Here is a 24,636-nt window from a genome sequence, read left to right on the forward strand (position 1 = left end):
AAACCGGACGATCATCCAAAACTCTTTTCGCTTCGTCTAAGAAGGGACAACGGTGGATGGCGTGGTTGCCTTCGCATAGTTTACAGGGAGATCTAGCTCTCCCTTTTTGTCCTGGGACTTCACTTTCGCTAGTTTACGGTATGCTTTCAACATGGCTATCAGAGGTTGACGCCACCGAATTGTGCAAATGGGGAGACCAGTCCCTTAGTATCCGAGGGATGCAGGGACAATCTCTGTGAAAGTGGTCTCCCTTTCATATGACACATGGCGATTTAGGCCTGGTCAGTGCGGTGTGTGGATTTTTTTTAGACGACACTCATTTGCCCCCAGTCGCTTTTGGCTCCTTCTTCTTCTTCTCTTTCTTCTTCTTTTCTTTCTTCTCCTTAGGAACTTGGTTTTTAGTTTTACCAGTTCCGTCAAGCGAAGAGGAAGGGAGAGAGGAAGAATTAGAGGAAGTAGAAGGCTGGTGGGTAACTCTAGACTGGTCTAACTGCTGATTCGACTGTTCAGGAATAGTGGTGTTCTAAACGACATTGGTTGAGAAGAGCCAGACTGGCAAGCCAATTGTCAGTCCTGGAAGCGACAACGTGGCCATATGGGGCACACCAACATCTCCCCAAGAGGAGAAGGGACTAGGATTTCCACCAAGGGGAATTCCTTGGTTGGTAGGCTCCATTTTCTCAACCTAAAGATCAACGTAGGAAAAAGGGTATGAATATTCCGTTTAAAATAAATTTTAACGACGCTTGGACACAACTTGCTTTTTCAATTTTAAAGAGTCGAGAAAAAGCAAAAGATGACTCTAGTCTCCTTCGATTTTTAATGAGCCTGAAGTGACAAGTGCTCAGATGGACCTTTTCCGTTAAGGAGTCTGAAAAGGAACGAAAGGGACTACTCTGGAGTTCTAGGTAGAGGGTGTGCCAAACTTTTCGCAAAATCGCAAAATACTTTTTAAGGTACGAGCGGTCAATCTTCCCGAATGCTGTGTTCAGTGCATTGCAATCAGTAGGGCGACTGACACGGCTTCCTATGGATAAAGGTTTTATGCCTATGGGGGTCTCCCAATATATACTCGACGGTACGTGGGAGCACAATCCGTACTGGTGCTTATCGTCTCTCAGGATGAATCACCCAACCATCAGCGAGATCGACAGTCACCAGGTTTTACGACGCCGGAACACGTCTCTAGCCTAGACCTCTATGTTGTGCGTTAAGTTACAAAGCGTTGTTAAGTTCATTCAATTTATTTTAGGTTGATCTTTCTTATAAGTTTGCCTTTTTGGATCACCACGAGATGTATATACAATTCCTAAATGCAGTCTAAAGATGATAAGCAAGCATTTATCTCTTTTCAACAATGAAAATCCTAGCTACAAGGGGAAAAGAAAGACACAAAATTTTCTCAAAGAGCATAGAGCACACTGTAAATGCACTTTTCCTAAATCAAACCATACAAACTATCAATATGCAAATGCACAAATGCATGTATTTGTTTTCACTTTCTTAATATTGATGCCTAAAAAGAAAGCTGTTGTACAAATTTGAATTCGATTTCAAGTGAAAACACAAACAAGTTTCTTTTTGAAATCAAAAAGATGATTAAGAAACTTTATGATTTTGAAGTAAACACTTGTTTCGACACTAGAAATTCATAAATTCAAACCAAAAGACAAAAGTAAAAGCGCAATCAACTGCCAACAGCAAACAAACTTACTCCTAAGATCAAAACGACACTTATGACAGGTCTAGATCTAAGGGCGACAGTATGACTAGTTTACTTTTGTAATGGGAAACTGCAAATGATATAACAAATACACAAAAACAAATATAGTTTCTTTATACAACTGAGGCGGAATTAAGGTAGAGAAAAGGGGTTTTCAGATAGGTACACACACTGATAACAGGCTGCAAAAAACAGAGATAAAACTGAACACAAGGATGCAAAGAACCACAGCTGCACAGGGCAAAGGCTGATCAGCGCACCTGCAGCACAGAGAAACTGAATTGCAGCGCAGGTAGCCCTCTCGAGACCTGCGTTGAAATGCAGAGTCTCTTCACAGAGCCTGCGCTGAAGCAGAAACGAGAATTGTCTCTGGGTTCTGGGTCACGGTTTGCAGTTTGATCTGAGGTTTTTGGCCGGATAAAAGCTATCAATAAGGTACAATTAGAAGGATGATTTAAAGGAGGACTAAGAGCTATCACAAAGGGTAGTTAGAGCATTTATGGATCAGTTTGTTCAGATCATAAACAGGCCCAGTGAGTGGACTAGAGTGGCAGATCTCTACTTTGCATTTGTAAATGGCAAATGCAGTTCGATTCAACACTCCTAAGTTTATGAGAAGAACAACAATAGAAACAAAAATAAACTAACTAGATACGATCCCCAGCAAAGGCGCCAATTTGTTGTTGGGAAAAGTATCTATTCAGAACGCCCCTATCGCACTCTAAGGTGTGATAGTGCCTTAGCAACAAACAAGGAAAACTAATTGAGTATTCTTCTTCATGAAATGTAAATGAGGAGGAAGGATGTAACTAACCTGTGTCTTTCGCTAGTTTGTTGATCCAATTGCTCCTCTCTTCAATAGCTCCCAGCTCCCTGCTCTCTTACCGGTCCAGCTTCACCAAATTCCTGCAAGATCACAAGAGAGAGAAACTACACGAAGATATAGATATACATTCATAAAAATCTCAAGATCAGATTAAGCTAAACATGCAAATATAACAAAACATCATTGATACACAGCATGTAGGAGAAACTCAAATAGTTTATTGATAGAATAAGAAAGTCCAAGAGGAGATACAACCAAGTGAGTTTCGATCCAGCATCTACCTCCCAACAAAGGAATCCCTTCCTCTCCTCCAACAAAGCATAAACCACCCAATTTACTAATCTCAATCTCAAACCAACAGCAATTCTCTGCAAAGTACAAAATTCCAGCCTTTGGATCTCTGGGATGAGGGATCCATATATAGATGTAAGTAGAGAGCATGAGTCAGCTTATGTTTTGACTTGTGGCTTCTCTCTGTCAGTTCTTGCTTCCACTTGGAGGCTGAGAGCCTCTTACTCATCACTTGGTCGAATTCAGTGGGGCAAGTGTCATTGGAGAAGATTCTGGAAGCTTCCATGGTCTTTCCACCTCGTTGAATGACTCTGCCACTTGTCCTTTCCAACTCAACGCACCTGGGTAGTGCATTCAAGTGCGTTGCAACGCACCTAGACAGTGCACTGGGGTGCTTTGCAACGCAGGCAGCTAGTGGAGCACTTGAATTGATCCTGAATTGACTGTTTCTGAGAGGTTTTTGGTGGAGAACTTCTGGGAGAAGCTGTCATTGGTTGACCTTGTTCCTTTAGGAGCTGTAACAACATCTTTAGGGACTTTGGATCCCTTGATTTATGGACATTTCATGCTTATAGCTGTAAGGCACAAAAATTTCTATAACACAAACCCCAATTGAATTTCGCTCAAATTCGCCCAGCGCAGCCTAAAGAGGGCTTAGGTGCTCTGTAGAGCAACCTGACAGTGTATCTACCTGCTTTGCAGAGCACCCTGGCAGTGTATCTACCTACACTGGTCCCTTTAGAGACCATTTCTGGATGTCTAAGTTCATGAAACTTTCTGGGAAGGAGGCATTCAAAAGGGTGACTTGTTTAGGGCATGTAGCAACTAAATTTAGGGTTTGATGAGCCCTAAAACACTAATCTGAATGTTGGGATTTGATGTGCCCAAATGGATCTATAACACTTAGGGGCTAATTTCGTCAGGAATTATGTAAGGAAATAAGAGGTTGGTGGAGGCATAAAGTGACTAAGTGTTGGCCATAGGTCCTTAGTCAATAGGATAACAATTATTCTTTTGTAGGTTGTGCTCAGAGCTAGAACAAACAATTGTAATAGTTTCTCAAATCAATTGATTAATGCAAAGGTTTTTCCTAGTTGGGTTCCCTTAGAAATCACTGTGTATTTGTGGTTTTCTTATTGCATGTCTATGCATGTTTTTCTAAATTGTGATTTACTTTTTGCATAATTATAGAGTAGAATTATGTCTCTTGTTTTTTAGTTTGAAACCTTGAGCAGTTGCATTTGTATCAATTTTATACATTATCAATCCAGGGCCTATTTGACTTACGAGGATCTTTATGTGGCATACACAAGCATAAAAATTCATAGAAATCCTATATGCCAAGAAAGGAAACCTACAGGAAATGCAGAACCTAATCCCACTTAGAGCCTTAACATCTCTATCTCGGTTTAGTCACATGGTACCTTATGTATTGACTTCCTAGTCAACACCTAACCCTAAGTCATTTTTCCTATTAGAGTTAGGAAAATTTGTAGGGCTATAGTTTCAAAGCAACTACAAATCTTTTCAAAACATTGTTTCCAATTTCATAAAAATTACTGCTAGTTTTGTATAAGTTGAACCCTCACCTTTTACACTCGTGAAATCAAAACATGGCCCAAGAAATACAGAAAAGGAAAATGTAATAAACTTTAACAATTTGCAGTAAGCGATACACACACTTGCGTGAATTAATTAGGTTGATTCTACTTAATCTATAATCAAACCAAAACACATAACTTGTAGAATAAAAAAACAAAATCTGTAAAGAAATGAACACATTGCACCTTGAGTGGACAAACTCACTGTTTGGCTTGCGCCTCTGAACTCATAAATTCACTAATTCAAATTTAGTAGGAAATCCAACACATCTACGAACAAGATTTATATAAAAATGAGAAAATTTACAATAAAGTGCATGTACTACTCTATGCATAAGAATACATATGTTTTTAGCTAGGAGCTTAAGCTAATTCCCAATAGACTATCTCAAATTAGAGGTCACACTTAACCAATCAATTTACCACATGATACATCAGTTTTCTAATTATAGAGTGTTAAATTTTCTTAGGGCTATATTGTTATTTGATTTAGATAATTTCATTTCTTCATTTACATATTAAATCTTTTATCACTCCTATTTTCCTTAAAGTTGTTGGGAAGAGGAAAGGGGTCCGAGGTAACCACAAACCAACTTTTAGGTACAAAATCTAGCCAATCTGTACCCAAAGAGGGCTCTCTCTTTAAGTTTTAGCTTTGTTTTGAAAGATATTAGGCTAGTTATGAAGTTTAGGGGTTTTGATTGTGTTTGGGTGGTGAAATTCAATAGCAGAGGGGTAGAACTGAGAAGTTTAGGTCATTGGGCTAATGGATTCAAAGAAGATGGCTTACCTGGATTTGGTTTCTTAACAAGGGATGGTTTCACAGGGCAAGGTAGCTAAACAGGGAACAAATAGAGACTTAAAAAAGATGGAATGGACTCAAAGGGATGAAGGGAAATTAAGAATCCTTCATCATATTTAAGAGAGGGAGCTTGGATGATTACTAATAAAGAGCAGTTAAGAATTCTTTACTGAATAATCAAAGTGAATAAACAAGGAAACAGGAGCAATTAAGAATTCATTGTTTATGCAAGTTTAAAGGAAAACATTAAGAACAAAAATGATTGAAAACATATTGCACTCAAGCACTTTCTGAATTGTTATTTTTCATTTATCATTTAGTTATGAAACACAGATGATATAATAAACAAGAAAAATTTAAAACATGAGATATAGAAGACTTATTGATCCGGTGTCTGACTCAAGAATCCTGTGAAAAGTCCTTTGCATTAATTCTTCATCCAGCTAGCCATACAAAATTTTGTCCAACAACAATTTATTCAAAAATAATCAGTTTTACAGCAATGTCTAAGAATCCACCCAAAATACTTCAAATGAAAAAGTATTTATACTAATTGTAAACTGAAATATCTTGAAAAAATACCAAGATTAGTTTCACAAATATCTCCAACGGTTTACATTAATAGAACTTAAATAAAGGACATTCAAAACTAATGAATCTATTTGGCACTATTTCTATGGATTAATGGTGACAAAGAAGAGAAAGTCGAATTTGATAGCAACTCTTAGTTGATGATGAGGCATCCCAGTCACTAACTGCATCCTTCCTTTGTGCATTCTGCCCTAGAAATTCTGCAAACTTAGGGTCCAATGATACGCTTGTATATCTCAATCCGTAATAGATATGTAAAACGTGAAAGAGGTTTTTGTAGATAGGAATGTTTTTGAGATAAACCTCTCTCAGTTTCCCAAAATTCATCTCCAACTGTTCACAATATTCTCTGCAAAAAGATGTCAAAAACAGGACTTTGCACAAACTGAAAAATAGGCTGTGAAGACATGCACTTATCTCCCTCTTGGTAATACCTGTGTAAAAAGTGAGAGAGGTTTTTGTATATGAGCCTTTTTGGAACCAAAACCTCCTCTAGTTTCTCAAAATAATTCTTGGATTGGACACAATAGTTTCTGAAAAACTATGACGTAAACAAGAAATTTCTGAAAAATGTACCATTTCTATTCTGATTTCATCTTTTAACCTTAAATTCCTTTCAACTGCTTTTCACTTTTACTTTGGATAAAATTCATTTAGCTGGTGAAAGTGTTTTAATTTTTGTTTAGCCCTTAATGCCTTCATGTTTACTTTTACGGTTTACTGTTTACTTTTTTACTTTTACCGCTCTATTTTTTCATCTGTCTTCACTTTGACATGAATTTGTATACTCTGTTTTGTAACTGTCTTCCCTGCTGTTTACCTTCATGCTAGCTTATTTACTTGAATTTGTCTTCAATTTTATACTCTTTAATCCTGATACACTTTGACTGTTCTTTACTGTGTCCCTTTACCTTCACTGTATATTTTAGGTTTTTACTGTCTATTTCAACAGTAAATCGTTTAATTTCCTGTTTCCTTTGCTTGTCTTTCAACTGTATGTTTTATCTTCTATCTCTGTTTGAATATATTTGATAACAATCTTGGAGTAAATAGGTCTTATGACTAGTATTAAGACTGTTTATCCAAGGATGTGGTCTTCTGATCACTTGTAAAACAAAACAAATTGTTAAGAAAGCATTGGTTTGCAGGGGAGGTCGAAAATGTTTCATTTGAGCTGGAGAGGTCTGCGAAGTGAGTCCAGAATGATTTTCAAGAGGTAAACCATGCTTGAATCAGTTAATGGAGGCTTCAGGTGGCGCAGTTGGGTTACATAGGGTTTTACTACACAATCAGGTGAAAACAAGCAAAACTGGGGTTTTTGTGTTTAAACAGGTAAATAGTTGGTATTGGCGGGTGAATGAAAATCACAATTGGCAGCAGCTGAATGATGAGACATTTTGTCGCTTAGTAGAAGGTGGTAAGCAGTTTCTATCGCACTGCTATTGGAGAAAGGTGGTAATCGACCTCGAGCTAGCGATTCCATAGAACATTCGACGCGTGGCGGAGGTGCTGTGATATTGATAATAGCCATTAGATCTTGAGGACCTCGTCGGATGGTTGACACAAGATGCAATATGCGGATTTTTAACAAAGGCGGGCCCGATACATTAAGATTTAATTTAATCATATCGGGAGCGGCAGGATTTTGCTAGTAAGGTTATTAATTAACCGTGAGGGCTAATTATTCCTGTTTTTTGCAACGATGAGTTAAGGTTCTTAATGAATTACGGATTAATTCATTAATCCTATTTTAAACGTTGATTATGGCTGTATTCAACCGGGGGTGGGGTATATAACAATTTGGGGATATTTAATATATTAAATAATACAGGAAAGGGAAAATATTGTAAGGGATTTATACAATATAAGTTAAAAGTTAATATGACAATAAAACAAAAGTGCTAAGTATAAAAAACATTTGACATGTCTAGTTAAACTTAGGCTTAGGATGAAAAGGGTTTATATGAGAAATATTTGCACTTTTCCTAAATAAAATAGGATTTTACTTAGGAAAAGAATTATGAAGGTGAATGAGTGTTCTTATGAATATTTTTAAGTGCTTTAGGCTTTATAAACTATTGGGCCAAGGGTCTGGTCCCTCCAGAAGTCAGAGAAATGCTCTGAGCCCCTCTAATTTAGCAAATGCCTTAGTACTTAGGGGAAATTAGTGAGAATTTAGGGAAAAATGAAGGGGGGGAAGTTAAGTATTTGACCTTGCTTAGCTTGAAATGCTTTCGGTGTAAAGTCTGCCTTGTACTTGCGATGAAAGTAAATATTAACACATTTAGAGTCATTATTCATCACATGTAATTCTGCAACATCATCTACCTACCCTACTTACTTTAACCTAACATTTTTTCTTCTTTATTTGGTTGCACGTAGACTGGAAAACCCTTATCACACTTTCTTTTCTTTTACATGTAGATATCTATCTAAGTCTAACCTCATTACATCCAAGGGCTCAGATTAAACTGTTGAGCTCCTTTTATTTACTCTACCTATCTACTTATCTGCCAAGTTTAAATAGTTTGGTCAGATTTTATTCTCTATCTCTAAAGCATAAAATTCAAATATGAACTTGCCAAGCTTAAGCTGTTTGACTGTTCATCAATTGTGGCATAAGTTAACAAGATGCACACAATTGTTTATTTGTACAAAAGTACAAGAGTAAAAAGTAATAGCATTTATACTTGCACACTTTCCTTGGTATTTCTTTTGGTGGGGCTCTTTTTCTTCTTCTTTTTTTGACCATCTTATTATTTTTACCCTTTGATTTTTATTTTAGGGTATACCCTCTTTACTTTTTTTAAATTTTTAGATTTTTTTGAAAATATGGAAAACCTTTGCAACAAGTAAAGGTATGAACACATTACATATATCATCTAGTCAATCATGATATATGACACCTATTGATATAGGAGCATAACACTTGCTCCACTTGGGGATGGATTTTCTTGGTGAAAAGTCAAGAACAACAAATCAGATGGCCTCCGAATGATTTTGACTGAACTATGGAATCTTCTTTTTCTTGTTGCTTTATTGTATGTATGACAATGACACTTCTGAAGCTTAGGGCCTTCTCTTCGGGCTTCAACTCCAACAAGTTACTATCCAATCAACACCAAACCTTTATTCTTCCTACTTGAATCCCACTTGAGCACCTTGTAACTTAGGTAGGAATCTTTAGTCTTGGTCTTTTTATCAAAAATCTTTTTAACCTTTTCCTGCACAATTTGAGATCTGACCTGAAACTAAAAGGTGCTGCAACCTTCAAACCAAATTAGTAAATCATCAAGATCTTAGGGCATTTTCATTGGATTCAAATCTTTTAGGATTTATTTCATAATCTAATTAAATCCTACCTACTCTATATTGTTTGAGAATTAGGCTGATTTAAATAATACAAAAATGCCAATGAAGCCAATCAAGCAACTGCAAAAACAAATGAACTGCTTGACTGATTGTCAGTAAAATCAGAAGCATAATTTGATCATGTACCCACATAATCAAAATTGTGATATATAAAGGCCACTATTGATGTATTTGGTCCTTATAGAGAAAACATGTTAAAGAATTTGAGTTGAGAAGAACCTCCATATAATCTGCTATAGGATCAACAAAAGCATAAAGTGTGATAGTTTCTTCTGGGCCTTCATTGTCTAATTTATCAGCTGTATCCTCAATACTAAACCCTACAACTACTTCTTCAGTCTTTCTCTTGAAAGCATAATCATCCTCAATCTGCAAATCAAAAGGTAGTACAATTTCCTCATGGTTTGGAGAAGGAAGATTTTGTAAGAATTCTTTAGGATCTCAGAAATTATATGACTGAATTTGAGAATGCAAAAGTTTAATTTCATTTTCCTATTTTTCAACAACTAAATTAAGAAAACACATTTTAGTTGCATGAGAGTATTTTCTTATTTTGACAATTATAAATACAACTCTTAAAAAATCTTCATCAAGCAGAAATTTTGATAACTCATCCCTGAATTCAATTAAAATTTCATCAAATGAAAGATTTTCCACAAACCTGGTCATCCTGTCTCATTATTAATGCTTTGGAATATGGATTATTTGGTTGTGGAATTTCTCTAAAATTTGAAGCTTTGGATATTTGAACAATGGAGTCTTGACTGTTTGAGGCTTCTTGATTGGAAAATTATCATCAAAAGAATCAAAAGAATGATGCTCAAATGTGAAAGGATATTTTATATTTACAATTTTAAAAAGAGAATAATTAAAAAAATAATCTAAAATCTTCTGTAAAATACAATATACATTGGAAAACTCTATCAATTTAGAAAGAACATAATGTCTTGGATAGCAATCCAAGTTAAAAGCCTGATCTTTTTGTATTTTTCTTTCAGGTTCATTCCTCCAGTGGAGTCTTAGTAGTGAAATTGATTTTGGAGTCGCCAGGTGGATGATTTTAACCTTCATGTGTCTAATCCTTGTCCACCATCATAGATCATATCTAAACCTATAAAACAATTCTGAAGAAAAAGTTAGTTCTCCCGGAAGCCAAATTTTGAGTATTTTATGATTATTTTGCTTTTTTATGAATTTTCAAAACAACTTCTAAAATTTCTTTAATAGGCTTTAAATATGAGATTCAAACTTTCCTAAAGATTTATTTGACATGAGGAACTAGTCGAATGTTTGGAAACCAGATGTTTAGTCCATAAACTAGACTGGAGATAGACTGAAGCAACATTCATCTAATATGCAATTACAAAGCAAGAGCAGTTCAAAGGCTTCCTGGCTAACTTCAGGCTCCGTCTGTAGTTTATAAAGCAAACAATAATAACAAACAAATAAACATTTCTTCCCCAGGGGAGTCGCCACTATGTTATCACTCAGATTTTCCATGAAGTTGTTGGGAAGAGGAAAGGGGTCCGAGGTAACCACAAACAAACTTTTAGGTACAGAATCTAGCCAATCTGTACCCAGAGTGGGCTCTCTCTTTAAGTTTTAGCTTTATTTTGAAAGATATTAGGCTAGTTATGAAGTTTAGGGGTTTTGATTGTGTTTGGGTGGTGAAATTCAATGGTAGAGGGGTAGAACTGAGTAGTTTAGGCCATTGGGCTAATGGAGTCAAAGAAGATGGCTTAACTGGATTTGGTTTCTTAACAAGGGATGGTCTCACAGGGCAAGGTAGCTAAACAGGGAACAAATAGAGACTTAAAAAAGATGGAATGGAATCAAAGGGATGAAGGGAAATTAAGAATCCTTCATCATATTTAAGAGAGGGAACTTGGATGATTACTAATAAAGAGAAGTTAAGAATTCTTTACTAAATAATCAAAGTGAATAAACTAGGAAACAGGAGCAATTAAGAATTTACTGTTTATGCCAGTTTAGAGGAAAACATTAAGAACAAAACCGATTGAAAACAGATTGCACTCAAGCACTTTATGAATTATTCTTTTTCTTTTATCATTCAGTTATGAAACACATATGATATAATAAACAAGAAAACTTTAAAACATGAGATATAGAAGACTTATTGATCCGGTGTCTAACTCAAGAATCATGTGAAAAGTCCTTTGCATTAATTCTTCATCCAGCTAGCCATACAAAATTTTGTCCAACAACACTTTATTCCAAAATAATCAGTTTTATAGCAATGTCTAAGAATCCACCCAAAATACTTCAAATCAAAAAGTATTTGTACTAATTGTAAACTGAAATATCTTGAAAAATATCAAGATTAGTTTCACAAATATCTCCAACTGTTTACATTGATAGAACTTAAATAAAGGACATTCAAAAATAATGAATCTATTTGGCACTATCTCTATGGATTAATGGTGAAAAATAAGAGAGAGTTGAATTTGATAGCAACTCTTAGTTGATGATGAGGCATCCCAGTCACTAACTGCATCCTTCCTTTGTGCATTCTGCCCCGAAAATTCTGCAAACTTAGGGTCCAATGATACGCTTGTATATTTCAATGCGTAATATATATGTAAACATTGAAAGAATATTTTGTAGATAGGAATGATTTTGAGATAAACCTCTCTCTGTTTTCCAAAATTCATCTCCAGCTGTTCACAATATTCTCTACCAAAAGATGTCAAAAACAAGACTTTGCACAAATTGAAAATAGGCTATGAAGACATGCATTTATCTCCCTCTTGGTAATACCTCTATAAAAAGTGAGAGAGGTTTTTGTAGATGAGACTTTTGGGAACTAAAGCCTCCTATAGTTTCTCAAAATAATTCTTGGATTGGCCACAATAGTTTCTGAAAAACTATGACGTAAACAGGGAATTTCTGAAGAATGTACCATTTCTATTCTGATTTCATCTTTTAACCTTAAATTCCTTTCAAGTGTTTTTCACTTTTACTTTGGATAAACTTCATTGTAGCTGGTGAAAGTGTTTCATTTTTGTTTAACCCTTAATGCCTTCATGTTTACTTTTACTGTTTACTATTTACTTTTTACTTTTACTGCTCTGGTTTTTCATTTGTCTTCACTTTGACATGAATTTGTATACTCTGTTTTGTAACTGTCTTCCCTGCTGTTTACCTTCATGTTAGATGATTTAATTGATTTGGTATTCAATCTGATACTCTTTAATCCTGATACACTTTGACTATTCTTTACTGTGTCCTTTTACCTTCACTATATATTTTAGGTTTTTACTATCTATCTCAATAGTAAATCGTTTAATTTCCTTTTTTGTTTTCTTGTCTTTCAACTGTATATTTTATCTTCTATCTCTGTTTGAATAGATTTGATAACAATATTGTAGTAAACAGGTCTTATGACTAGTATTAAGACTATTTATCCAAGGATTTGGTCTTCTGATCACCTGTAAAACAAAACAAATTGTTAAGAAAGCATTGGTTTTCAAGGGAGGTCGAAAATGTTTCATTTGGGCTTGAGAGGTCTGCGGAGTGAGTCTAGAATGCTTTTCAGGAGGTAAACCATGCTCGAATTGGTTAATAGAGGCTTCAGGTGGCGCCGCTGGGTTACATAGGGTTTTACTACACAATCAAGTGAAAATGAGAAAAACTGGGGTTTTTGTGTTTAAACGGGTAAATAGTTGGTATTGGCGGTGACTAAAAATGACAATTGGCGGCAACTGAATGATGAGACATTTTGTCACTTATTAGAAGGCGGTAAGAGATTTCTATCACACTGCTATTAGAGAAAGGCAGTAATCGACCTCGAGCCAACGATTCCATAGAACATTCGATGCGTGGTAGAGGTGCTGTGAGAAAACCGCTTTGTGATCGCGTGCTAACGCGCAGTCACAAAGGGTTGCGCGATATTGATAATAGCCGTCAGATCTTGAGGACCTGATCAGATGGCAAGGGCTAACCAGCCATATATTGTGCCATTAATGCCCTTGCCAGCTATGTATGGGCAGCGGATGGCATAAGATGGATACATGACTCCGGCCGGCGGCACTTCGCGTTTCCGATGACCCACGCGGGACCCACCCCGTCTCGTTGGTAAACCTAATTCTGGCGTCGGTCGTTCAATAACATAATTGTGATAACTATTTTCGCGCCACCATAACTCTGCAACCAGAACCAGTTTGCTCTGCAACCCATTGCCCGCAGGACTGAAGCGCATTGCTGGCCACCGAAACTCTACACATCCAGTATCCGCCGGACTGAGCTCTGTTACCTCCTGGTAAATTCCTGCACCTTCTCTGCAAATGACAAATCGTGGTTTTAACCATTCATTGAGTTTTAAATCTGTTTTAAAGACTGCTAAAACCCTCGAATTCTCTCAACATACTTTCATGGCTACTGAACTTAAACAAATAGCATGGTCGTGGATATATGAATATTGATTCTGTAATCATTTTCTATCACCTTTTATTTGAAGTATATTGAATGTGATAAGAACAGGAGAGGGTATAAATGTACAAGGAAATATATTATTGGATCTTGTTGGTATCTGCACAATGTATATAGTACAAGTCAGAACAGGAGTATTTTCTCTTTCGAAAATGGTCCACACACTGAAAACCTGATCTGGAATACAGATTATATGATTGTTTTGTCATTGTTATTTTTGATGACGTGTCTCAAAGTTTGGAATTTCATGGAAGAAACAAGATCCAATAAGATTTCAAGCATGTCTGGAGCTGATTTGTTATTAGATTTGTCTGGCATAGTTAATGCTAAATGACTGAGACAAGTATGCATTATGCAAAAATATGCCTGCCATTTTTATGAAATACACAAGGGACATCTATCTTTTCGTAGTAACCAACTTACTTAAAACAACCCTGAACCAACTTACTTAAAACAACCCTACTTTACTACAAGATCATAAAAAAGAAGATATGTCTTAACATTCTCCGAGACAAAATAAATATTGACAGTTTAAGTTAGTGCTATTAAGCCCAGTCAACTTAACTCAGGAAGTTAGACCAGGTTTTGAGCAAAAACAGTCAGAACCAGTGTTTGACTTAAACATTAACCTCGTATAGGTCTCATTAACCAAGTCAGACAAAAATTGGCCACTCAGTCTCATAAAACATAACTCAGCTGCAGCCATATAATAATTGTAGAATTGTTCAAGGGGTAATCACAACCAATAATTTATAGCACCAACATTTACAAGCCATCATAAAATAAGAGGTAGGAAACATCCTTTGACCAGAAACCTATGACCTAAAATGGATAAGATATAGTAACATACTTGAGGTTGCTCATTATTATGATGCAACATGTGATTGTTGGAATGGTGGAAAATGGAAAATATTCTTTAATGTAGATTAAAATCAATATTCTTTTTTGAACATTCATTTTTAATTTTTTATTATTATCATTGGAAAAATTCTTGTGGATGTTTGTCTATTTTCTACTAAGTCCTTGTTGAGTTCTGACTTCTATGCTAGCAGACCTTTATTTTCTTATTGGTCATATGCAGGGTGTTAGATTATGCCATTGACCATCTGTAACTGACAGCACCAAGAAATATGCAATAGCATTTGGTCCCATAGGACTTTGAATTTTGATTGTAAGATAAATTGAAGTCAAATTAAAAGCATTTTAATATTCTAATTGTAATATTAAAGTTAATTCCATCGTTTTTAATTGATGGTTAATTCAAGGTGGTGATTGTTAATTATGGATAATCTCTAGTCATAATACAATCAGGGTCAGAACTGAAGTTACAGTATTGAAAGAATCTGCTCTGGAATAGACAGTTTTGGCTGTCAGATACAGATTACAAGTCAACTTGATGATAAAAGGCCATTGGTAATGGATTTTCCTCTCATCATTGCTATGATTACGGGCAGGCTGTGTTGGAACCCAATGTGGAGGGGGATGAATTAGAAGCCTAGTGCTACATTAAACAGGCCAAGCTGTGCTATGTTGATCCTTAAAGATTAGCAAGTCAGACGTTTGATGTAGGATATAAGGGTAATAGGTCAAGGTTTTCGTTCATCATTAACTCATACGGTAGTATGGTTGGGTTCAATTGGATGGTTTAGTTGGAAGTGCCAAACTTGAATCCAAATTAAGCTGGGTAGAATCAGATTCCTAGTAATAGAGTAGATCCTTAACAAAAGGATTTTCTCTTCATTGTGAAGTATGGATAGTCAATGTGAACAACAGATGCCATAATCAAAAACAGCTAGTCTTGAGTCAAGATACAAGTTTTACAGAATTGATAAAGTTGAATTTGTCAGTAAAGTAGAACAGTCATCAAGGGTTATGTTGACTATCAAATAGTGACAAGTTAACTTTTTGTTTCATATGTGGAAGTGCATAGTTTCAGATTTCCGACTATCATTTTCTAGTTTCTTATACATATTTATAGAATGTTAGTTCAGATGGTCTTGAATTCAAGACCAGCTTGAATAAAGCTTTTGAATTAGAAGCAAGAGTACAGCCTCCACAAAGGGCTTCCTCTTATCATGATGAGGCTAATGACCCCAGATTTATCATTACAGAGGAACCTTTAGTGCCATTCAATTCAGTGGTCTTCAACTTAGAAACCATAAGTGGGGGTATCTATTTGGGCCAAGTCACCTGGGACATGCACCTGGCCCCAGCTGCTGTTGGGTGCACTGCTTACATTCAAAAGCATGGGGCATATCACTTGGTAGAACTTGAGCCCTCTTGGGGTCTATATTAGCTATCCACTTTTGTCAACCCAGCAAGCCATCATTGACACAACTGTCTTTTTTAATTTATGAAACACTTACAAGTGAACTTCTAGCACATTCTCTTATTCTAGACTGAACTTGGAAATGCTGCTACCATAAGTAGTTCTGCATATCTTTCTCCGTACAAAGGAAAGGCTCGTCCAACAAATGGTAATCCATAAATCACTATCATTATCCATAGAAATGAAAGGCTCATCTAACAAATAGTATTTCATAAATTTTGCCATGGTTTGTTATCATCATACTATATCCAAGGATAGCCACTAGCGGCCTTCCACCTCAAAGAATCCAGGAAGAGGAGTGGATTTATTTATTTATTTAATCAACCTCTAGATGACTTGAGACACTTTATATTGCAATGTATGCTTGATAGTTTCCTTTTTTATGACAAACTACACATAATCCCTATGTTATCCCTGATTGATGTATCTTAGGATTAATTTCCAGATGGTGATTAATCATCTGCCCTATCACTTGTGATTTGAAAGAACACTTGTTTTTCCAAACAGACCAACAAGACTTTCCTCAGCTTTCCTCAGCTTTTTGCAGTCCCCTTCTCTCTCTCTGTGCAATTGCAGTTCTTGGACTATAATGAAACATTTCCCTTCCTTTTACAAACTTTTATTGATTGATATTTCCCTTCTTGCCAGTTGCTGCCTTAGCTTCCTGGCACTTCAAATGCTGAGCTTCTTTAGTTTCTATATATCTTGATGGATGTATTCTGTCCTTTGCTGTTGGCGACAAGGCTAGACTTCTTTGGTCCTTTCAGCATACAAATGTCCTCAAGGAGCAATGCAAAAAGCAAACAAGAGTCGACCATCAGTCCCATAATTAATAAGGCATTTGAGAATGAAATTATTTTCAGACTCAGGTTTCAGCATGTGGAGTCTGAAACAGGGCAGCCACTGAGAATGAACTTAGAGAACTTAGCAACAATCCTCATGAACAAACCAAGTTCCAGGAAATTATAATTTAACACTGAAATGCAACTTACATAGAGTGTTGCGATGACTCTAGCATAACAAAGTGGAACAAACTGATTAAAGTTGTATAACATTTTTTTCTTTGCAACAGATTTTGCATGTTATTATGTTTCTTTCAGCAATGTATTGATTATACCAAGATGAAGCATTTGAAAGTCTATAATACTGTTTTGTGCATGGGTAGGAAATATTGAAGGGGAGATAGGGAATTATGCTGTAAATGTGTTTATATCTGGTGGGAACTCTCAGTGTAAATTCTACACACTACAAAAAATTTCATAGTATGAACTGTTGCTCATATGTGTTCCCTCATTTGTATAGGGATTTGAAGAATGACGAAGTGGGAATTGATCAATGAGTTGGAGGTTGAGGACCCAGAAGGGATGATAGAGTTTTCAGCGGAAGATTTGACATGGACAGAAGTAGCAGGAGACCAAGTCGCAATTATTCCATATTGTCGACTTGAGGATTTTATAAGGGGAGAGCAAATGAGGGAACCCGCACCTACTCAATTTGTTGCTAAAATTCGAAAAATTAAAGATGTGAAGGATATCAAGAGGACAAATTATTCAACATATCTAGAATATGTTGTGTGAGTCTCTCTCTTTCTCTCTCTCTATCTATATTAAATTTTGATTTTAAGTTCACTATGTCAAACATGCATAAATATTTTATTTAATTTTTGGTGAATTGCTGATCGCAGATATAGGTGTGCCTATGGTCCAAATCGTGTACAATCCAGCGATGTGGCTGAACCTGGATCCACAACTAAGAAACGTCTTCCACGTCACAGCATCAAAGTTGGTTGTCAGTGTCACTTTATTATGCGACGACTTGCTATTAGACCAAATGATGCCGTTCTAATATATACAGCATGCAGACATATTGATGACAAAAATGTGGTTTGTCATGGAAATGAGGCAAATGACATGCCCAAGAAATTCAATTTTGCGCCGCATTTAACACAGCATATACGAACTATTGTTGAAGATTTGGTTCGTGATGGTTTTAATGCTACGATGATTTGGGAAAAATTTATCTTTGATTTAAGGTATGGATCTGGTGAGCTTTTCACAGGGGCACCTCGAGATTCTTTCATGACAAGAAAGGATGTGTCAAACATGTACAATAATATCAAGAGGCTAGAGTATGTGAAGCATGAAAATGATCCAATGAGTGTGGATTGTTGGGTTAGTGAGTGCCCAGAGAGCTTTTTCTTCTACCAACAACAAGATGTTGTTAAAAACATTCCTTTCATTATAGGCATACAAACTAAGTGGATGCTTTCAATGATGGTGAGATACTCACACAACAACATGTTATCAATGGACTCCACTTTTAGCACTAACAAATATGGGGTAAATATATTTACCAAAACTTCATTTATTCTACTTTATTTCAATGTCGTCCTCTTATATGCTTATAATCTTGTTTTCTTATTGTAATGCAGTATCAACTGTACACCATAATGGCTTTTGATGATCATCACAATGGGATTCCAGTGGCATGGGTAATATCATCACGGAATGGTACTCCTGATATTTGTAAATGGATGTCGCAATTATTTGCAAATGGGAAAAAGGAAAACCCAGATTGGCATGTCCGAGCTGTCATCACAGATGATGCAGCAGCGGAAATCGAGGCATTAAGGTGAACCAGTTTTTTATTTTTAGAATAGTTAAAAAGTAATAATGTTCAAGGATATTCTCTTATAATGTTATATTATTTCAGGTCTTGCACAAACTGTACACTATTGTTGTGTGTATGGCATGTCCGTAGAGCCTGGTTGAAAAATGTTGGAACGAAAGTCAGGGGAAAGGAAAATAAAGTCCGTATCTTCGTGCTCTGGGATTAATCATGCATTCGTGTGAAGGTGAATGATGCATCTGTGCAACATGAAATTCAAAGTTTTTTGATGAATTCAAAGAAGAAACAGTGTTTTTGGATTATTTTGCAACCAACTGGTTAAACAACAACAAGCTATGTAAGTTTCCTAAGGTTGCATTTTATCAATTTATTTTGTAATTCACAATTTCCTATTGTTTTTTCGCATCTAATATATGTTTTTTTTTCAGATATGTGGGCAAAAGCATATAGGGACTTCCCACATTCCAACCAGGATACTAATAATGCTATCGAATCTTATCACCGGTATCTAAAGCAAAGGTACCTCTGTGAGAAGAATAATGCGTCCCATAGAAGGGTGGATTGGCTGTTGCACCTTTTATTAAAAAAGGTTGAGTTGTATTACATTCACATGCAACGTCTAAAAAATGCTGGTTTTGTCCGAGCTTCAAAAATTGAGCAACAAATAAATTTAAGTAAGTTCAAAGCAAAGAATATCCCAGATGAAGATTGTATGGCTGATGGAAACAGGGAAAGTGAGTATTTGGTTCGTAGCCAAACTACGGCAACTCGTGATACATGGTATCATGTCATCTATAAAGGGCAGAACCTGCACTTTTGTAATTGCAAATGGGCCCTAAATGGCAATATTTGCAAGCATATTCTAAAAGTTGAGATGGTAGTGACTAGTAAGGTTTCAAGTGGCAATGAATTGCCTAATGTCTATAGGTCTATTATAGAAAGACCTGGATATTTACTTGATTTAAATGAATCGTTTGTAATGAGCCCAGAAATTGAAATGAGCCTTCCGGCTTCTCCTTCCACTGATCCAACCATGGTAAGGCAAGATAGCGCCCTAACAATCGATGAGGAAATTGAACTTGTGATGTCATCAACTCATAAGATATTGAGGGGTTTATTACAAATAACACCCAAATCTTTGGAGCAGGCATATGCACTAAATGAATTGGTAAAAAATGTCAGCGAAGAGTACAATAATAAGAAATTTGATGTTCTAACTCCATCCAAGGTCACTACCAAGAGGCGACATAGTTTCTTGAGCCCAACAAAAAAGGGGGGCAAAGTGTTCCTTGCGTTGAAATCAAGAAAATGTGGACCACAGTTTCTAAAGTTGGACGGTGTCGTGGAAGGAAAAGAAGCCTGAATGAACAATTGGAGATTTCTTCTACAAAAGAAATCAAGGTGGACCACACATCTAGAAGGGTACAAGGTTCTATTCTGCAAAATACTGGTATGGAAATATTAATTGATCTACCATTTATTGTGAAATTCAAAACTTTAAGATAAGGCTAAACTTATACTCTAGATGAAATTCTGGATTGAAAACTTTAAGGTAAGGCTAAACTTGTACTCTATGGATGAAATTCTGGATTGTCAACTTGAAAGTGAGGATAAGCATCTACTTAATAGATAAAATTTTGGTTTCACATAAACTTATGTGAATGATCAGTAGCCCCTTGTGCAGATTCTGGAACCGGCATACCAGATAAGAATGTTACCCTTGAAACTGCCATAAGGGATTTCTCAGGCAAATTGGAAGGATCTATTTGTGAGGAAAACAAGGAGGCAGAGATTTTCCAAAGCTTCACTTCCCATACCTGCCATTGTAAATTTAGAATTCAGTTCTTTGATAGTAATAGCTCAGTTCTTTGACAATACTACTATTAGCCCTTAATGATACTTGCATCCGCAATGGAGGAGGAAAAAGATATTGGTTATTGAATTAACCATAAACAACAAATCATGACAGATAAAAAGAGATCATCTAAACTATAGATGATTTAAAATGGTTAGTTTAGTTGAGGATACTGGACTTTCCAATAGAAAATAAGCTTTACAAATATTTATATAGGACAAGGATGTGACTTTTCATCTCTACTATTCATCTTGCAGGCAGTCTCGCTGATGATATCAAAGGATTTGCAGAATTTTGCAGTGGCACTAATCCTTTGACATGAGGAACTGTACCCTTGATTTGACAGGAAATATTTGAAGCTTTGCTGATTGAGAGCTTCAAAGTCTATTCATGGTTCCTCCAATACGAAGAACCACCTGTAGGCATAAAAAATGGAGTGCAGCGTGAAATCAACATGATCAAAATCCCTGGAAACAAGCTACAATCTCAGTAAACAGTTTAATACAGGAACTCCAGAAATATCATAAAACAAACAGCTATATTGAAGGGAAAATCATATGCAATTACAGATGTAAAGAAGTTTTTCTTGATAACCTTTTTTACTTCTACGATGAAATATGTTTTTTCAACTTCATCTAGTGCCCTAAGCTCATATGGAGTTTTATCATTTAAATATTTTATCATTTCTTTTGTTGTTAGGACTTTGTTTTCCAACTCATTATTAATTATTTTGATGACTGTATATGACTTTGAGATATATGACTGTATATGACTGTATTTTGATGACTGTATATGACTTTATATGACTGTATATGACTGTATTTTGATGACTGTATATGACTTTTGATGACTGTATATGACTTTTGATGACTGTATATGACTGTATATGACTGTATTTTGATGACTGTATATGACTTTGTTTTCCAACTCATTATTAATTAGTTTTGTTTCTTTCATTTTATGAATTGAGATGCCTTTCTTTGATATTAAATTGTACTTTTGCCTCTACTAGAGTGCCCATGTTTCCTCAATTCTATTTCAAATAATCTAAGATCTGATAATGCTTTGGACATTTGTTCTACAAGATCCTAAGTATATATGGCATTTGAAGTGGAAGCAACACAGACATGAGCCTTCTGAGATAGTTCTAAATGCTAAATCTTCTCTTGCAGATATTCAATTTCATTGTTTCTTCATATAAACTCTTATAGCAGTTGCGCCTTTTCTTTTTCTACTTGTAAAAGTTTTGTTGTTTGTACATGTTCAATTCCTAGGATTTTCAACTTTTTCCTCAAGGACTGCATTTTTGTTTATGTGTTTTGAAGGAGAATATTGATAGCCTTTATGTTAATTGGATTCACTCCCATATTCATTGTTAACTTCTTATATTCTTGTTTTTTTTCTTTTTTGTACAGCTGAAGCTCCTCCTGGTGCTTTGTTATTGCGTGAGGAGATCAAGGATCAACAGACCTTGGCTCAATCTACAGTTGCAATAGTTGCTCAATCTACAGGACTAGTATCTCTGTCTCAATCTACTGGGTTACATGTTCCTCTATCTATGAGTTCACAGTCAGCCAACAATATAAATTTTCAAACGCCTTTGCAAGGAGTCAAACAGAGTGAGTTGAAATCAGCTTCATCAATTGCTAAATCCAGTGAAGTCAATCTGGCAGGTGCAAAATTTACCTCAAATGTATCCCAGTCAAAATTGCTTGAGATTGTCTCCAGAAGTAACCGACTTATGCAATGGGCATCTGCCAAACCAGCTGAACATGTGCAACCTGTTTCAAGTGTCCAGACGACAACTTCTGGCAGCACTGGTTTTGATAGAAGGTTGGATGGTAATTCCAATTGTGTGGCCAGGGAACCATATGGTGATACAAAACTATCAGGCATTTCTAGTAGTGTTCCTCAATTTATTCAACAGCAGGCACCCATGGACATGCCTCTGTATATGCGTTCACAGCTGAGCTGGATGCATCCTCAGAATCTGTCATCTCATGCCACTTCTCAGGGAGGTGTAAACTCGATGTTAGAATTGCCGAATTCAACCACACAGAGTCCTTTTAATTGCAGGCAGATACCAATGGGAGTTGATACATCCCAATCTCAAAAACAACTATGGAAGTCTTTACCTTCAAAACAGCCTTCTCAACAGACATCTGAATTTTCAAATTCGATTCCACCAGATTTGAATGTAGAAAAACAGTCTCCAAGGTCTCCAGTTAGGCAGTCTTCTGGAATGCTGGTTGATTCACAGCCTGATTTGGCCCTCCAGCTTTGATTTATTGAGCATTTAAAAGGTTGACAGGGAACATAATTATGTGTGAATCTCTTGGGACAGTTTTGAATAACTTGAACTTCTTAGTGGTTGGTGAAATTTGTTGGCTAGTTAGGGCATTGAAACTGGTTTCCTTCTATTTGTATTTAGCTATGCTTGTGGTTCCTTTGCAGGCAAACCAACTTGGTCTTTGTAATATCAAAAGCTCTGCATTTTTGCGACCATTGAAACAGTTCTGTTAATATTATTAAGGGAAAAATTCATGAACTCTTAATTATTTCAAATTCTGAGTTTTTCTTGTTTTCATTAATTATACACAATTCCCACTTGGTCCTGAACTTTGGCTGCTGATGACCTGTGATTCTCCAAGCAAGTTTCTAGGAGTACTGCACTGTTTCTAGTCTATTCTGTCAGCATTGTCGTCAAATCTATATCAAACCTCTTTTTCCATCCATATTTTCAGGCCTTAAAAGAAGTGTGGATTGATAGCACAGCATAATTCAGGTGGAGATTGAGAGGCACAGAAATGTCTAAAATATAGCATTTGAAGCTGTCAAGGCAGACAATATATTACAAAACCTAATAAACTCTGGAATTGTTGATAAGGAAGTAATTTTGTAATTATTGAGGAAGATAATGCTTCCTTGACAGTACCCTCATGCTATGAAACTCTCGGTAGGCACAACCATCAGCAATATAAACTACAATCCAGCACTGTAAAATGATTGGCATCATTAATCTCTTGGTTGACTAGAAAGTCTATGCATCTCTGCATATGATGTTGCAGGAAACAACTTAACGATACCAGTGTCATATTGGTGTGATAAGAACTAGTGTATTATGGCAACTCTGACATTCTATTGGAAGTCTGAATCACTGTAACAGAATTTTTGCAAGGTTCCAGAATGACCAAAGAAATTGTGCTTCCCAATGCTATATGAAATGAGGACAGTGGGATCTTTGAAACATTCAGAGGCATACAAAGTGAACGGGCTTCCCATTGTTGTGCATCAATGGACATGATTATCACAGCTCGTTTAACCATTTATGTCATATTGGTTCTTCCAGAGACCCTGAAAACCCTTGGGACATGGTCGAATATAAAATTGTCATAGATCCAAACAGAACCATGATTAAAGTTCTGAATTTCAGTTGAACTGACACACAGTAAATGGCTGATTCACGTTGATGAAAAACTCACCTGTTCTTGAATCATTTCAATTTTCACTATATGTGACATTTGGTTATTCCCTGGGTACTAATATTTCTCGTTGTATGGAGGGAATAGAAATCCCATCTAATTAAAATAACTGAATGGAACGCAAAAGGAAGAAGCATCAGTCAGTTTCTCAAAACAAATTGTTGGAAGCACATTGGAGGAGATTTCAAGAGGGTGTGCTCCATTAAGGAAAACTGTTGAATGGAACATCAGTTTGAGATGACGGTATACACATTAAATCAGAGATCAGTTTCAATGGTAGACATGAACAGCACCAATCTGTTGTCAATTTTCGGTAACACTGGTTTTCCTATCAATTGAGTGGCCAGTTTCTGCAAATTAATAATCACTTAATTTACAGATTAAATTGAAATGATGATTTTTCAAAAGTGAGTACAATTTCTAGGTGAGGCCTAAGATCAAATCTAGGGATTGCCATTATAATTGCAAGGGTATATTCAATAGCCAAATATACCAGGAATTTTTTATTTAGCAAGATTTGAGACTCCACGACAGTGGGGGAGCCTACTCTTTGAGCCTTATCACAAGGAGCTAAAGATACCCCTGTGTGATTTGAAACCGGGTGGAGAGGATAACATCCCATTGTGCCAACCACTGAAAAGAGGATTTGAAATTTTGAAACTGGATAAAGGGGACAATATATCCCAT

At 36.1% G+C, this 24,636-nt stretch overlaps 2 protein-coding genes across 2 annotated transcripts; both read left to right on the forward strand.

The window, feature by feature from the left end:
- Positions 1–13,180: 13,180 nt before the first annotated feature.
- On the forward strand, positions 13,181–22,888 carry LOC149168007 (uncharacterized). The gene is made up of 2 exons (XM_089431622.1): positions 13,181–13,485; positions 21,883–22,888. Exon 2 carries the CDS (start codon positions 22,026–22,028, stop codon positions 22,749–22,751), a length of 726 nt encoding a protein of 241 aa, XP_089287748.1. The 5' UTR covers positions 13,181–13,485; positions 21,883–22,025; the 3' UTR covers positions 22,752–22,888.
- Positions 17,298–18,820, forward strand: LOC149168008 (uncharacterized). Its single transcript, XM_089430665.1, has 4 exons — positions 17,298–17,557; positions 17,669–18,260; positions 18,416–18,615; positions 18,697–18,820. Exons 1-4 carry the CDS (start codon positions 17,298–17,300, stop codon positions 18,818–18,820), a joined length of 1,176 nt encoding a protein of 391 aa, XP_089286791.1.
- Positions 22,889–24,636: the final 1,748 nt, after the last annotated feature.

The sequence above is a fragment of the Pinus tabuliformis genome, chromosome 5_1, assembly GCF_031772625.1.
Source record: "Pinus tabuliformis cultivar Carrire ecotype Pingquan chromosome 5_1, CPIR1, whole genome shotgun sequence".
NCBI classification, from domain to species: Eukaryota; Viridiplantae; Streptophyta; class Pinopsida; order Pinales; family Pinaceae; genus Pinus; species Pinus tabuliformis.